This window comes from Heterobasidion irregulare (genome assembly GCF_000320585.1).
Source record: "Heterobasidion irregulare TC 32-1 unplaced genomic scaffold scaffold_05, whole genome shotgun sequence".
Classification (NCBI taxonomy): domain Eukaryota; kingdom Fungi; phylum Basidiomycota; class Agaricomycetes; order Russulales; family Bondarzewiaceae; genus Heterobasidion; species Heterobasidion irregulare.
Genome location: NW_009258201.1, coordinates 466,244 through 482,502, shown reverse-complemented (window position 1 = coordinate 482,502; position 16,259 = coordinate 466,244). Strand labels below are relative to the sequence as shown.

Genomic DNA, 16,259 nt, shown 5'->3' with positions numbered 1-16,259 from the left:
TTTCTAACAGACCACGCCCGTCCTTTCAGTATGCGCGGTACTAGGGGCACCCTCTTGTCTATGTCGGAGCTCCAGCAACCCGCGTTTTCACCTGTCCTGGGAAGCTCTGAGGACGAGGAGGATGAAACAATCAAGAAACGCTGGTATCATTTCCTGCCGCTCTGCTGTACGCATGCTCTCCATTCTCAGGAGATATCTCTCACAGCATGGATCACACAGGCGCGGTCCTACTACTTCTAGCACCACACCCATCGCTCCTATATGTCCTCGTCAACTATCATCTCCTTACGCTGCACTCTCCTCTACTCTTCTCTCTTCATCTATGCGTCACGTACGCGCTCACCTTTCTCGCGTTCTGTTCTCTGATCGTCTGCGTCGCACGGGATCCTGGGCCGGTGCCTAGCATCGAACAGGAGAACGAACAGGACAGCGGAATGAGCTTGACGGATGCGCTCATGGCTCCTCCGGACTACGACTACACAGCCCCAGGCAAGTGGTGCCGCGTTTGTTGGGCCCCAAAGCACGAGCGTACGCACCATTGTTCACAGTGTGGACGATGTGTTTTGAAAATGGGTCCGTACCATCGTCTGCCGTGCCCACCCTTCCATTAAGAATCCTTTTGCGAGATAGATCATCACTGCCCTTGGATCGGGGGCAAATGTATCGTGAGTGAACACCCGCGCCGGCTGTCGAAGTGCGTGCTGAGATCGCGCAGGGTCATAGGACTTATCCCTCGTTTCTCCACTTTTTGTTTTCGATAACGCTCCTGTCAGTGTATATTGCCGCTATATCCATACAAGGGCTCAGCTTTGCCTTTCGCAATCCACTAGCCATTGTGCGTTGAGGAGAGTCGCGCATCATTTCGTCTCTGGCTGACCAGACATGGTTCGTATGTGCAGGACCCCGTGACGCCTGTCAACGAGCTTTTCCTCGCGTTTGCTGGCGTTGTTTTCACGATGGTGATAGGCTCGTTCTTCTGTTATCACATCTACCTTGTCTTGTGAGCATTTGCATCTGAGGCTATGCTACATACCTGTATGTGCTCACGCTAGTTTATAGGACAAACCAGACCACGATCGAGAATATCTCGCCGTTCATCCTGTTACGTCATCTACCACCACTGCCGCCTTCTGATGATACAAACAGGAAGCTTTCTAACCCACCGATCGAGCACGAATTATCTTATGCTCAGCGCCGCCTCGTGAAGGACACGCGGGGCGTGATACGGCTATACGATCTAGGATGGCGCAACAACTTGGAGCAGACCTTCGGGCCTGCTCGGGCGAGCTGGCGATGCTGGGCCGCACGAATGCTATGGGGAGGTCAATGGTAAGTCCATGTCGCGTGCTCTGACACACACCGTCTGCTCACTACCCTCAATGTGCTCAGTGGTGGAGACGGAATAAAGTTTCCTGTTAATCCTCGCGCTGAAGACATGCTAGCGCGTCTCGCAGTAGAGTTGGTCAGGTCCGATCAATAAAAGCACTGGGGTTTTCTCTTGCTTTCTTGTTTGCTTTCTTTTTGGTTTTGGTATACTCGGGGTCGTCTGTCAGGGCCAGCGATCGTCCATCATGTATTGATACGACTGCTTATTTTTACGATACCACCGGGACATCTTGACTGCGACTGTCGCCCTGAGCTCGTCGAATCACCCTCGACGAGTTCATTTGACCCAATTGGCTTATCAGGTTTTGGCCTGATACTTTACCTCGCAACAGATCCGCTGACGCCCTTTCCTAGAAAGAGACTTTGCCCTTGAGTTCTCACGGATACGACACAGAGGAGCGATTTCAGTTTCATTCGGCAGTTTTGGGACGATCGGTTGTCGACCATGTTTCGTGTAGGGCTAGATGCATAGATGATTTCGGTAGAGGTCTCGAATGATATACAGCTCGTAGTCCTCGTCAACGAATGAATTCGCGCAGAACTTCGTCTGAGTTGAGGAAATCAGTTCTATCACTGTGAAAATCTAGTCATTGGCGAGTGGTTAGAACTCTACTTTGAGGAAAATAGTGGAGGATACCACACCATCTGCGATCATGGTGAGATTGTTCCTCTTTAGCTGCAGCACCCGCCTTGTCTGAGGCTCGTACTTAGACCATGAAGCTGGTTGTAAATGATATAATCAGAACGCAGACTGGATCCTGAATAAAGGACACAGGTACGTACGGCCTGGGTTGAGCTCGTGAATAAAATTGAGGTATAGGTCCAGATACGTGTTGGCGAACTCCTCCTCGACGGCAGCAGGGACGGGCCCAAAGAGCAGCTTCAGCTCCGAGCCATGGGACACTGGGCCGCCCGGCGTCAGTATACTGTTGAATGAAAACATTGTGCATTCAGAACGTACCTCCGAGGCTCGGATCAGCGCCGGGAAAAAACTCCTCGAAGAAAAAGCCCCAGGCATTCTGCAAGCTCGCCGCTTTCTCGAGTAGCCTCCGCCGCGGCGACAGGTACGAGTTGTCGCCGTACCATGCGGACCCGCGGTCGAAGAGCGAGTCGCCGGTGTTGAACGGCGCGCCGAGAGATGAGTCGTTCGCGGGATAGAGAGCGCGCAGCCGCGCAAGGGTGCTCGAAGTGACGCGGGACGAGTCGATCAGCTGGCCGAGGACAAAGTTATCGAACGCATCGTCCTGCGCGTCCCCAGTGAGGTTGAGGTTACGCAGAGTCGTGCTGAAGATGGAACCGTCGTTGAGCTAATGTGAAATTAGCTATGTAGTAATGTAACGGCTCATGAAAGGCGTACGTTCGAACCCCCGATGATCGGAATATGCTTGAAAGTCCCGCTCGCGATACGTGTAGAGGCAAGCTCCGGTACGAAAGTCCCAGACGGCCCTACGGTCGGATTCCATAGTTGATTATTCAGGGTAGCCCTAATCATCGTATTGCTAACGTTCGTTAGGGTCTACATCCATTAGTCTGAGGTAATAGGAACTCGTCTATCTCAACACTCACATCCAAAGGCAGTTGGCGCAGACAAGATAGTGATGCCGGGCCAGTAGGACAGCCAGTGGCATTGACGAGATTAGCATAGGCCTTGCCTGGTTCGTCATAGGTGCTAGGAGGCGGAGATGTTTTGCTTGAAAAGAGAGATGAGGCAACCTTGAATGGGAAAAGTAAGAAAAGGAGATACGTACAATGGACCTGACGATGAGTGCATTATCGCTGCGCGGAACAGATCGCCAGATGAATACAGAAGTTGCGCTTCCACAGACCCGCCGCCAGCAGACTGTATCTCGCTTTAGGATTTTGCCAGTGAGAAGCGTGGGCTCCTCACCTGTCCCCACAACGTAACCTGCACAAAATTATGTAAGTTTGCATTCGCAGGTACAAATTATGCAACGAGTACTTTGGCAGGATCTCCCCCGAACTGGGCGATATTCTCCTGTACAAATTCCAGAGCGGCCTGTTGATCTAGCAGCCCAGCATTGAGATCTGCTCCAGGGACATTGCTGCTCGCGAGCTGAAATTGTCCAGGAGATTAGTAACCGTGACAGATCGATAAATATCACAAAGAACGAACGAAGCCGAATGTATTCAAACGGTAATTTCTGCAAATGTGGTTAAAATGGAGTTTAGATCAGCAGGCTGCCTGATGTATTGGAACTGACGTAGAAACAAAGATGATGGGCTTTCCAGCGGTCACGCTACGTTGGACAATGCCTATAAAAAGATTGTCATTTCTGTGGCAAATAGTCTAGGCCGAGACTCACGAGTAGGATCAAAGGCAGGGTTGGAGGACGCGCTAGAACGAGAGGAATTACCAAAAAAATAATTCTACCAAACAGCAGTCATTACCCTAGCATATAAAACCCTCCCTATGTCAGTGTGATCATCATTAGCTGCGGAAGAAAGGACGAAAGCAGAAATATACATGAATCCAAAACAAGACTGGAAGTTTGGCAACAGCGCTGGTGTTCGACGGGCGCCAAATCTATGGCAAATCGTCCTCAGCAATGAAATCGAACCTTGGCCATGACAGGTAGCCTCACATTGAGGTGGAGACAATTTTCACTTATGGGTGCGCCTAGAGTGGGGTCTGGGGGTTGAGGACATGCATCGCCGAAAACTGAGGCATTTTGGATGCCTGGGAGTGGTTTGGATATGCTGACAGGCGCCTTGAAGCGCAGTTCACCCACTGGTGGTTCGACAAAGGGAACGCCAAGCCAACGTTCTGTGTTATTAGCTGTTGCCACACCACGAAACGTTCCGATCGCCAAGTGCACATCCAATGAAGCATAAGAAGAGCATATCAGGGCGAGAATAGTGGACAATATTGCGGGGCTCCACATAATGGTCGAGTGAACACTTTTTTTCGTGCGGGCTTATACATACTTATAGACGATGACAAACCGGTGGGACGGTGTAACACGATACGATCATGTGGAGTGTCTCGTGAGTTGCCAGTTGCCGTTATGAGAGCCATTGGTATATGAGACGTCCAAGGAGCATGATCGTTTTGGAGCGAAGGTGAAGGTGAGAGCGGTGACCCCCGATGCTAAAAATGACAGGCACAATGTCTTCATGTCTGAATTTAGCAACGAAATTAAGTTAGTAGGACCGTCAAGGAGCAACGGGCCGTCATGAGTGAATCGAAGATGAACCTGTGTTCTCATATCACTTGACTCTCGAGTCCTGATAAAAGTTCGCTGTTCCTGCGGAAAGCCGCGTAGACTACATTTGCGGTCTGAGGTTTCCATCCAGTCAATGAACCGAGCAAGAATACAATCAAATCAGTCACCAGTAAATTAAATCAGTACACAGTCGAGTCTTGTAACCTCCAGCGTCGCAGAGGACCCCACCACCACATCGACGATTGTACACCGCGAACTCCCTCTGGTTGAGGCTCTTGCTTCGCCTCCCTGTCGTCCTCGCTATCGGATCTACCCTGTTGTGTAGAAACTTCTCTATCTTCCACTGTGATCATTTCCCCCGCTGCGAGTTCACGAATCCCGAAGCTGCCGAGACCCCAGCCGTGCACGCCTGGCTCGCGATCTGGAAGTTCGTGCGCACCCTCGTTGCTGTACACTTCGTTGATACGCTCCGCGCGCTCCTTCGCCTGTCTCCGTGCCGCATGAATATGAGCTTGGCGTAGTACTAGATAGCCTCTGCGCAGGGCTGTGTACGAAGACGATGCAGCACGACGCCAGAGCGACGCGTTCGCTGGCACAGCCGAGGAAGCCTGTGTTTGCGTCGATATTGTCTCTGTACGCTCCGTAAGGGTCCGATTAGAATCATCCTCTTCAATAGATAGTCGTCGTTTGGGTTTCCCCGTTAGCTTGTCAGTCACGTCCTTCCACAGAACTTTTGCGCGCTCCTTCTGTTCCTTCCTCCTTTCCTGCTTCAACCATCGTTTGTGCTTCCGCTTCTCTTCCCTCCGAAGCAACTCTTCCACCTCACCAACTCCCATACCCGCGCCTACCCACCACCACCACCCAAGAAAGCTCTGCCAAAGCATGACGGACCAGGTAAGAGGCATGATCCAATCATACTGGTCCTTCGTAGGAATAAAAACGAAAGTGGTCGCCGTAGAAATGACGGCTAGAGTTAGGGCCCCGACGCCGAAAGCTGCTGTACCGCCATCTGTGCGCCATGCCTGCTTGCGATTGACAAGAGTTCCCCAGATAAATAAAGAGGCAGTGAACAGAAGACTGAGAGTCGCATTGCAAACGTTGCGGACTGCATCGGCAATGTGAATCACAGAGGGAGAGTTTTCGACGGGTATAAGCTGCATGATAGCGGCAACAATAGCGAGGGGACCTTTATGGAAGGAGGATTAGGACAGATTCAACAATATATATATATATATATATGCAACAAACCTAGTAAGATGAAAATTAACCTTGCTTCGAGGCGAGATGGGTACATCAGTGTGAGGAATTGAATGTGTGTGATCTAGAGCAAGCTCAAGCCGAAGCTGTGACAGGAAAAGAACCGAAACTGACCTGGATTAGGGCAGAGGTCGTTGCATTCATCATTAGCCATGCAGCGATCCCCGCTGTCGTCCAACTACTAGTTTTCTCTTGCAGGGGCGGTATGTCCACAGCGATATAACTGAGCATAAACGGCCACTGTTGACTCTCCGATATTGCACTCCGGAAGATGAGGACTAGTGTCGCGATCAATGAAGTGAGGAGGGTCACCACAGCAGATATCTGAAGGATGTAGTTGACCTGGGCAAGGCGCCAATGGTACTGTGCTGTGAAGATGAGGTGCATAAACAGAACCACCACGAGGGTGAGAATAATTCCTGTCATAAGTATCTGAACGGGAAGGGAGTGGGCGAAGTGAGGGCGATACTGAAGAATGGGATCGGAGTCATAGCTCCTATGGAAGGGAATCTCAGTGAACACAAGGTTTTGTATGCCTGCAATGAGTACGTACGCAGTGGTATTGTTCTGAGCGAAGGCGTGGGAGATGGATATGAGGAAGATAAAAAATGCAGCTTGCCAATTCATTGCACGGAACAGATAATAACTGGGATGCTTCTGAGTAGCACGAGCCGAAGTGCTTATACCGGTGGTCTGTGTTTCTGGTCGAGGTCAAGAAGTCAACTCGCAATGATCGTCAACAAGGTCGCAGAGCTGAGCATATCCAAACGACGTTTGAGCCCAACGCTGGTGATGGCAGAAGAGAGGGAGCGCGAGTCGTTGCGCAGATCAGCGAAGGCGACGCCACCCGTTTGTGCTCCGCTCCTCCTCCTTCACAACCTCGCAATTATTTTTCTCATCTTCGAAGACAGTCCACACGCTGGGCTCGTTTATCCGAAAATCCATCTTATCCACCTTGTTTATATTAGATATCCAAGCCTCATATGCCAACTGATCAAGCTCAGTCGAACTGGAAGCCGCGTATTCCAATTAAGGATGGCCCAATCAATCTCATGCTGAACTGGATCCTCGAGCAAAATTGCGCGGTGATTGCGCAATCGGTGGTGACGGATATAAAGCATTCACGCTGTGAGTCACTGCTATCTCTCTCCAGTCTGTTTTTCCACCCATGTTCGATGTTGCGTTTGGCGTCCACTGCTTCTCGGCATGAGACGACATTCTTCTCGTTCGAGTGCCGTGTACATCTCACCTCCAGTTGACCCAGGGTTACTCATATCGTGGCATTCTTCTTTATGATTATCATGCCTTTTCTTCCTGAACACCTCAGCCTCGCTTTCATTCTTGTCTTGACGGCCGAGGTGTCAATGACGTTGTCTCTATGCCCGCCATGAGCCGACGCTATATGGGCAGTTCAGAATGCTGTGGGAGGATCCGACGACCCTTGTTCTCATGACTCGCCTTCGCCAGCCATGAGGCCTTGAAGCACGGGCCTTACCCGGCTACAGTCATGCCAAACGGCACTGAGGTGCGGTCCATGGATTCTGTTTCTTTGCTCACGCGGTTCTCTGATGCGGAACATTACGCTCCAGGAAGCTGACCCATGAACAGCTATGCCATCATGCACGGCGCTCACATCTCTATTTAGCTCATTGAAATACACATCGGCGTCTGTGCGTACATTGCTCTTCGTTTATGGGCCACGTTCGTGCGTCCCCCTACCCCAGCATGATGTGAACGGGGTACACTTTCGCCCTCATTCGGGCTAGGCTTGTTCGTAAGTGTCTTTTAAGGGTCCTGGTGCTGACATCTTCGACGAGACGACATCGCTCTTGTCCCTGCATTAGCAATTTTCTGATAGCAATCCTCTTTTGTAATTTGTAATCCCAGTCGATGTTGCTCGGTCTTCCTGTCAGCGATGGGCGGCGACCTCTTGCCTGTGCGTCGGGCCGAACCATCGACCGACAAGCATCGATAATAGAGCTTCGGCGATGGTCGCTTGGAAAGGAAATATCTTAGTCACCCCTTTTTCTAATGTCATCCCTCACGGATCTACTCCATATAAAACAGGGGAAATGGGCGACCTGGCTAGTCCAATTCACCTCGTTTCTCGCCTCTGTTCATCATGACTTTGTCCAGCGACCGTATTGTAGACGTTCGCGTCAATGACAAAGCCCAAAATGGCGAGACTGATATCCGGCAGGACATCTTGACTGGCCTTTCGAAGCCAGCAGGTCACAAAACCCTTCCGACTTTACTCCTGTATGATGAACGAGGTCTCCGAATTTACGACAAGATCACGACCGAGGCCGACGAATATTATCTTTTCGCTGCCGAGGAGAACATATTGAAGAGTCGCGCTGACGACATTGTACAAGTCATGCACGCTCATGCCGGAGGGAGAGTGGGTGCTGAGGAGGTAGTCCTTGAACTTGGCGCTGGGTGAGTTCTTTAGAATGTGTGAGCTTCGGATATCGTTCGTCCGATTTTGCGAGTCACTACTATTCAGTCGAGTTATCATTTCCCCTATACATCTACAGGGCAGACTTCGGCTCCTTTCGCATTTGTATTACGGCAATCATCAGAGCTTTGTCTAAAGCAATCGGTGGGACAGACGCATGATGCAGCCCTGATTTCGTTTGCTCGTTTGCGCCGGCAACTTTTGGACGCAATCTTTGCTCTTCTGCTGCACGAGCTCATGACATTCCAATCTTATCTCATGATAGCCTTTTGGGGATCGCTAACACCATATAATCTCCAGTGCACTACGCAAGACCTCCCACATTCTCTCAGCTCTTGCTCGCCTAGTACCTCACGCCATGACCCCCGCACCGATTACATATTATGCGCTCGATCTCGAGGAGCGTGAACTGAAACGCACTTTGGAGCAGCTTTCAGAGTCCTCTGTCGGCCCCAAGCTTACGGGCAAGGTCGATACTATGGGCATGTGGGGAACATATGACGGCGGCCTGAAATTCATAGAAGAAGGCGGTCTTCAGGGCAAGCGCGCCATTGACGGCGTCTCAGTTGCGCCCACATCTGTTGCTGCCGCACGCGCGAGGAGCGACATGCCTATATTTTCTTCTGATGCTAGGGATCATTCCCCCAGCGAAGACAGCATCTCTTCGAACACGCACACTACCAATACTGACCCTGATTCCATCGATACCGCGCTCTCGACCCCTGATCCGTCTGCGCACTCCCCACTTAACCTTCTCTTCCTCGGCTCATCTCTCGGCAACTTTGATCGTGGTGCAGATGCTGAATTCTTAAGGGGTCTTCCTTTAAGGTCTGGATCGGGCGATACTCTTCTCCTAGGCCTCGATCATGGGGACAACAAAGAGAAGATCGAAAGGGCTTACGATGACGGAAAGGGGCTTACGAAGGAGTTCATCTTCAATGGCTTGAAAGCTGCTGGCAGGGCTCTCGGCGATGAAAATCTTTTTGACGAGGATAAGTGGGAGTATGTAGGCAAGTATAACGAACAGGAACGTACGTCTATATTATGTTTGTTTTGCTGATGACTGTAAGATGTTGAAGTGTATATTTTCTAGGTCGGCATGAGGCCTACTATCGATCAAAACATTTTCAGACGATCGAGATTCCTACAACGAAGCAGACATTATCCTTCCTTGCGGACGAGCTTGTCAACGTGGAGGTTTCTCAGAAAGTACGATACTCAATCTTATGCTGAGACGGTGCAACTGTTAACGACATCGATCCTGCAGTATTCAGAGGAGGACACGCATACGCTGTTCACCGACGCCAATCTACGCCCGATTCAGCGTTGGGTCGACCAGTCGACCGGCTATTCCCTTTGGCTACTTGAACGTCCACCCTTCTCCTTTCCACTCATCAACAAGCCAACGTCTCAGCTTTTGAGCACGCCTTTCGGTGTGCCATCATTTAAGGACTTCCAGGATATGTGGGCTGCTTGGGACTTCATAACCCTTAAGATGATACCCGACTCAATGATGTTCGAGAAGCCGATCGACTTGAGGCATATTTGCCTTTTCTACTGCGGGCATATCCCTACTTTCTTGGATATCCACCTTTCCAGACTTCTCGGGGAGCCGCACACGGAGCCGGAGGCATTCAAGGTATCTAGTCCTCCTTTCACACGGCGAACGAAAATTCACTCACCTATGTTCATTGTTCAGTATATATTTGAAGTAAGTATGGGTTGTCCTGCCTTTGATTTTATGCCGCTGATCTTTCTGGTAATGATAGCGAGGCATCGATCCCAACGTGGATGATCCCACCCAGTGTCATGTACGCTCGCACTTCTCTTCCTGGTGTCATTCATTGATGAAGTAATGTGTTGGCGTAGCCACACTCCGAAGTTCCGACGAAGGACGACGATTGGCCTTCCTTGCCCAGCATCCTCGAGTTCCAGGTCCGCGTGCGACAAAGGCTACAAACCCTTTACCAGGAGTTGGAGTCTGGCCAGAAGACTCTGACACGAAAGATGGCTCGTGTCCTTTTCATGACGCTTGAACACGAAGGCTTCCATGCCGAAGTACGCTCTACTTTCCTCTCCTCATTGAACCGTTCTGATATACGCTTCTCAGACCCTGCTCTACATGCTTCTTCAACGCGCTGGAACGGGCACGATTCCACCATCTGGATTCACCCCACCTCCTTGGTCTTCCCTCCAGGGAACATGGGAATCCTCCCCCATGCCTAGCACTCCGACGGTCACTCTAGGACCTGACACAACGATCATCGGTCATGACGATAACGAGATGGAGGACGATGAGCCTGGTAAAGACATAGACGTCAAAGACCACGAGTTCGGCTGGGACAACGAGAATCCCAAGCGCACCGTCGACGTCGGAGAATTCAAGATTGAATGGAGGCCTGTGACGAACGGTGATTTCTACGAGTTCTGGAAGAGCGGTGGTAGAGACCAAGTGCAACTTCCTAAGAGCTGGGTGGAGGAGGACGGCGAGATCATGGTAGGCTCTCTTGATAGTCGAATTCAAGTGTCATTCATGCAACTGTCTCCTAGGTCCGTACGCTGTATGGCCCAATTCCTCTGAAGATCGCGTACCAGTGGCCAGTGCTCACTTCCTATAACAATCTCTCGACCTACGCAAGTGTGAAGGGCGGCCGTCTTCCTACCGAGCCCGAGCTTCGTCTTTTCTACGACAAGTTCGAGTCTGGATATGTGGGCGGCAGCAACGTGGCATTCAGAAATTGGCATCCGGTACCGTAAGTGGTTTGCGTACTGAGTGCGACCGTCCGTGGTGGCTGATCATAGTACACATGTCAGGGCGACGACGGGGGTCGGGCACAAGGGAAGAGGCCACAACGGGGGTGTCTGGGAGTGGACGTCGACCTTGTTTGAGAAGTACGACGGATTTATACCCTCTAAGCTATACCCTGGGTGAGTTGTCAGCACTCTCAGGCTGCATACCATTGCTGATTACTCGTGACCTTACCAAGGTACTCTATGGATTTCTTCGACACTCATCACCAAGTTGTCGTAAGCAGGTTTTTTCCCGCCATCAGAGTAATCGATATTGAACCCAATTACAGATTGGTGGCTCGTACGCGACGATCCCGCGTCTCTCCGAGAGACGTTCGCTTCGAAACTACTACCAGCGCAACTACCCGTATGCTTGGGTAGGCGGTAGAGTGGTGTACGACGTTTGAAATGCGACGGTAGTGAAAAGAGCATCTAGACTGTAGGATTTGGTCTGCTTGCAGTGTACGAAACGAGAGAAATAGTCCGCGGATTGTATGTAAGAATATGTTGCTCATAAGCGCTTTCCATGCATTTGAAATTCCCATCATAGTCGTCAGGTTTGCCTACCATTGCTATCGTGGCGTAAGTCAGTTTTCAGGAGAGGCAAGGCTACTGTTTCAAAGCTACTGTTTGAGTTTAGAATGGATAGTACGAGTTATTTCCAACAGTCAACGTTGTCAACCCTCAGGATAAAAGATGAAGGTAGGTAGGTGTTCACGTTCAACCCAATGTCGTCAAGGCTCGATAGAACTATCAGACTGCCCGCCTGAATCTAGATCTGAATCTGAAGAATCTGAACCGGACAACGCGGAGCCTCTGAAGACATCCGTCTCTCCTTCTTGCCGAATGATCCTAAAAAAGCACACAATTTCCGGCATATCGTCACGATCACAAGCACAAAGAGACTCACTCATCAAACAAAGCGATGACACGACCATTCTCATCGACCCCGTGATCTTCTCCAGGTTGCAAAGGTGTGTCGATGTCCATGAGAGTGGCCATCAGGCGGCGATTCGTGTAGATAGACGCTTCCGGAATCTCGCGGGCGTCGGTTGGAGTCAATGCGAAATCGTGTCCAAATGGAGAGGATGGGATCGGGCTGTGCATGAGGATGTCTCGCTCAATCCCTGCGGACATGATGATGGGAAACACGGGATGTATGACGATTGTGTTGGCAATAGATTTGTGTCCTGAGATTTTCGTGAAGCATTAGCCTCCGGACCCGTGAATTGAGCAGGCACATACCATTCAAGTGACAGAGTGGAGTGGACAATTCTACTGGAATGTATTTGACCTCCGAGTTTGCGCCTGTGAAAGCTTCCAACCCTTGAAAGTAAGGGACAGGATGAATCAAAAACCGCGTACGGGTGTATTCACCGATAATATCTGGCCAGTCGTTGGTCGCCCAATCGTCTTTGTCGACGAACTGTCTTTGTTCTTCCAGAGCCGAGGAAGATGGTAGCTTCCATAAATAGCCCCGGAAATCATCAGAGCCGAAAGCAAAGTATCCGTCTCCATCTTTTCCAGGGCCGCCGAACGAGCCGTGCTGATCAAGGTTGAGCGCCGTATACTGAGTGATGATATAGTGGAATCATACCTTTATTGTACACGAGTTCGACAGCGTTCTAGTGCCTGGAGGTACGGGGCGCCCGTCTGGCGTGTTGCGGCCGCTACAGGTCGCGAGTGGAAAGGGGTCGTGTATAGAGTAGATTGTGGGAAGATGATGCTAGAGCGATGACAGGTGCTACCGATTTAGATGTTCAGATGGTCCCTGGACAAGTATCTGCACCCACTAATAACGCTACTGCAAGCTTTTTGCCTCGCATTCACATGAGCAATTGCGGATCCGTGAGACTATAAGGACGAGGTATTTACCCTCCGAATCGAACGTCATGCTGCTCGCCTCCGGATGACACCTCGGCTTGTACCGCTGGGTTTTCCTTGTTAATGCAGTCGCGTACTGAAAACCTGACGCATCAAAATACGGAGGCGCTGCATGTAGTACGGCTAGGGGCACTGACCGTCTGCACGATGCCCTGCTTCGTTCGTGCTCGCAGGGGACCGAATGCCATACGGACGTCACGCAGGTAGACATTTCCCCGGTTATCGCTTGTGGCAAATATATGTTCCATCCTTGGATGGTATTGCACTCCTGTAAATTCGGTAGTTTGCTGCAGGGTCGCCTGCGCTTGCGATAAACCGGACCCCGCTCTGCCGTCGTGCAACATGATGCTTCCATCTTCACTGATAAGAGGCGCAGCAAGCATTAGCGAATTTCCATGATGGGACGTCAGCGGCCTTGCCTAGCGCTCAGAAATACCGCATCTTGATACGGGTGACATGAAACGGCTCGTATGCTGTCCTGCCATTTTCCGCCTGAATGAATTGACCAGATCCTGATATTACAGGGTTACACACCCTATGTTGATGGAAGGTCTCTACCTGCGAATCTGCAATTCCTGGATTTTGGGGCGACCATCGTGTTAAGTCATATTTCATGATAAGGTCGTCGGTCCCGCCACTGACGATGATGCAAGTCGAAGCTCAAACATTGGTATACGGGCAAAGTGAGGACATGGCCACTCACGAATAGACATATTGATTTGATGCAGAGAAGTCAAGAGTGAATATATTGGCCTGCAGAATCAGAGGGTAGTTGTGAGAAATTTGTCTTTTTCCATCTTGGGCCTGAGCGCTTGAGAAACGCTAAAGCTATGTTCAAGACAGGCGCCTCACCCGATGCCCGTGAAGGGTGCAGGAAGGGTTTTTAATGTTCTCCTGGTGCATATCCCAGAGGAGAATACGACGATCTGATGAAATGCAGAAGTTTATCCAGACCAGTGCGGCTGTCCATGAAGCATCGAGCTCACCATCGCCAGCACTCGCGAGCCATCTTCCTTCCCTCGAGGAAAATGCCAATGAATTCACGCAGGAGGTATGCTCCGTTAGTTTTCTGATCAGAAGAAGCGAAGTGATGAAAGGTCAAAGGAGAATTGATGAAAATATAGATTACCTTGAGTACGCAAACCCACTTTCGAAATATTTCCCCAGCTGCCCTTCTCGAAATCGGATTTCTTTCGCAGAGCTCAGAGAAGCGGCAGGTCTATTTTTTGTTGAGTGCATCGCTGCTCAGGTGGCGGCATGGCCAGCCCAGTGATGATAGATGATAGACAGCTAGTTCAGAGGCTAGAGTCCGAGTCGAACCCCAGCAGTTATTGTTTCTAGCCGATGACGCAGCGGACTATCGGGATCAGCCGGGCCGGGCCGACGTATAAACCCACCTCGGCTGCTTCGAATCCTGATCATCTTCCAGCAGGGCTTCGTCGTCGCGAAATATTGGTCTACGACCTGGTGGGATCAACACAACGGTAGGAGCGTCAAGGCGACTCATGGTGTGTAGGAGCTGTTGAAAATCGACGTCGAGCGTAGCATTGAGACCGCGTTGCGTCTCGATAATGGTGAGTGATTCACCAGTACTCCATGTCCGCTTGCCTGATATACGGGGATACTACGACATGTCTGTAGCCAACCGACCTCCAACTCTCTGGTTCATCTACGTGTACCTGTACACGCTTCGCGCACAGGCGGCCAAGCAACACGTCAAGCTCGATGTGCCGAACATCACGAATCACATCTTCGCCAAGAGCTATCTTCCCGCCAATCATCACTCGCTTGTGGACCGGTAGGGTGAGATGAGTGAGGGTCTGTCGAAGGCCAAGTCGCTCCGTCTCATCATCGGTACGTTGCCTAGGCTCGTTCCTTACACGCATCGGGACACTGATGGGATAAGGTGTGATATGGACAGACCACTGACTCTTTAGAGGATCTGACAACTCATTACTTTTGCTCCATCTCTTTGGCTTTACCTATCCCAGCGCTGCCCCGGATCACGATGGCTCGCACAGCATGGGCTTTCAGCTATTTTCGACTCAAGATCCCATGCTTCGGCGCTCGGACCGACGGAGACAATACGTTTTCAGCCCCGCATCTGAGCATTTCAATGATAGAATGGCCAGGCCCTGCCAGGCCCTCCATTCGAGGTTGGGCACGGCGGGCTACGGCGGGGCCCCGGGATAATCTCGAAAACACAATCTCTTCCCCCCGCGTCGATCACATACGGCCTTAATTTCGCTCTGATTCCGGGCATGGTCGATCGTAGTTCGCATAAACAGGACGGACCTGGACAGACGCGGGAGGGCGGCGCTCGTTGCGTGCGAAGGAGCAGATCGATCGTCCTGCGAGGCCGTTTTAGGCCCCTTCGCCTTGGGAAGCTCGCGGGCTTGCGAGCTTCCTCGCGATCTGGATATCTCCCGACGATGAAGCCATCGACTTCTACGTCATGTACGTAGACGCCGCACGGGTGCTACATCTGTGCACACCGGCCCTCTTTCTCTCCGCCATCCTGTCTCATCGGGTTCTTACTATCGTACTCGCAACGAAAGCTTGCGAAGCGGTTAAATCAACTGAACACCGGAGCTTCGCTCCGGTATCTGCTCAGCAGTCTGCCATTGATGGTTGGGTTGTACGATGTCGCGGCTGGAAGACCCAAGGAGTATACCCAAGGTGCAGGTAAACAGGATGAGCGGCATCATCGCGATCAGTAAGCCCACCTTTTTCCTTGATGATCGAGACCACCCACTGAGGCGCCAGTTTAATTGTCAGGTACTGCGCATAAGCCATATTCGGACTGGCGCATGCCCAGGTGATATCGTCTCAGCGCAAGGCTCATCTCGACGACCTATGCAAGTCTTTCAATAACTCAGAACGTGGCCGAGATTACCACAAAGGCATAGCGCGCATCGCAAACCGAAACGTTGTCAAACGTGATTACAAATATACCTTCGGCGCTTTCTTCTCAAGTACAACAGCACGCGATTGCTTGCCCCGTTCACGGAGGGTTTGTATGCCTCGACGGAGCCATGACATGTACGCTTACATCGACTGGGAAGGTCGCAATGAGATAGAGGTCAATTTCGGAAGTTCGCTGTTCGCCTGGAAAGAGAGCAATCACTGAACATGGCAAGTGCAGGGCCGCGTCGGTCAGATGGCCGATATGACTCCACAAATGATGAGGAACTGCTGTTTCGTGCTGAAGTTCGTGGTTGGTGAGTCATTCCCCGATCCTCCGAACGACACTCCTACTGAGAGATCCTAATTCTTGTTCTATCCGATTTATAACACTG

At 51.0% G+C, this 16,259-nt stretch overlaps 5 protein-coding genes across 5 annotated transcripts; 2 read left to right on the top strand and 3 right to left on the bottom strand.

The window, feature by feature from the left end:
• Nucleotides 1–60: 60 nt before the first annotated feature.
• HETIRDRAFT_318448 (uncharacterized protein) lies at nt 61–1,480 on the top strand (the record flags this gene model as incomplete). The annotated part of the gene is made up of 7 exons (XM_009547777.1): nt 61–166; nt 220–573; nt 631–665; nt 716–835; nt 900–1,000; nt 1,060–1,329; nt 1,390–1,480. The coding sequence occupies 7 exons, from the start codon at nt 61–63 to the stop codon at nt 1,478–1,480; spliced, it is 1,077 nt and encodes a 358-aa protein (XP_009546072.1).
• A 304-nt stretch (nt 1,481–1,784) lies between these two features.
• Nucleotides 1,785–4,289, bottom strand: HETIRDRAFT_439887 (Esterase/lipase/thioesterase; the record flags this gene model as incomplete). The annotated part of the gene is made up of 15 exons (XM_009547776.1): nt 1,785–1,969; nt 2,029–2,106; nt 2,170–2,289; nt 2,348–2,693; nt 2,744–2,902; nt 2,953–3,076; nt 3,135–3,226; nt 3,275–3,292; nt 3,347–3,460; nt 3,521–3,548; nt 3,609–3,660; nt 3,711–3,742; nt 3,796–3,815; nt 3,872–3,931; nt 3,990–4,289. 15 exons carry the CDS (start codon nt 4,287–4,289, stop codon nt 1,905–1,907), a joined length of 1,608 nt encoding a protein of 535 aa, XP_009546071.1. The 3' UTR covers nt 1,785–1,904.
• A 461-nt stretch (nt 4,290–4,750) lies between these two features.
• HETIRDRAFT_237386 (uncharacterized protein) lies at nt 4,751–6,311 on the bottom strand (the record flags this gene model as incomplete). The annotated part of the gene is made up of 3 exons (XM_009547775.2): nt 4,751–5,757; nt 5,820–5,892; nt 5,943–6,311. Coding segments are annotated over 3 exons (1,449 nt in total), but the record flags the coding sequence as incomplete, so codon positions are not given.
• A 1,639-nt stretch (nt 6,312–7,950) lies between these two features.
• Nucleotides 7,951–11,637, top strand: HETIRDRAFT_156207 (uncharacterized protein; the record flags this gene model as incomplete). The annotated part of the gene is made up of 12 exons (XM_009547774.1): nt 7,951–8,267; nt 8,587–9,317; nt 9,380–9,495; nt 9,554–9,925; nt 9,986–9,997; nt 10,056–10,097; nt 10,156–10,344; nt 10,397–10,783; nt 10,837–11,039; nt 11,101–11,214; nt 11,274–11,313; nt 11,367–11,637. 12 exons carry the CDS (start codon nt 7,951–7,953, stop codon nt 11,481–11,483), a joined length of 2,640 nt encoding a protein of 879 aa, XP_009546069.1. The 3' UTR covers nt 11,484–11,637.
• Nucleotides 11,638–11,810: 173 nt separating this feature from the next.
• Nucleotides 11,811–16,002, bottom strand: HETIRDRAFT_426846 (uncharacterized protein; the record flags this gene model as incomplete). The annotated part of the gene is made up of 19 exons (XM_009547773.1): nt 11,811–11,928; nt 11,987–12,266; nt 12,322–12,646; nt 12,674–12,746; nt 12,952–13,016; nt 13,098–13,320; nt 13,397–13,452; nt 13,495–13,597; nt 13,664–13,713; nt 13,813–13,886; nt 13,947–14,029; nt 14,090–14,179; nt 14,358–14,584; nt 14,640–14,853; nt 15,256–15,408; nt 15,456–15,518; nt 15,635–15,714; nt 15,743–15,814; nt 15,916–16,002. The coding sequence occupies 19 exons, from the start codon at nt 16,000–16,002 to the stop codon at nt 11,811–11,813; spliced, it is 2,436 nt and encodes an 811-aa protein (XP_009546068.1).
• Between the last annotated feature and the right edge of the window lie 257 nt (nt 16,003–16,259).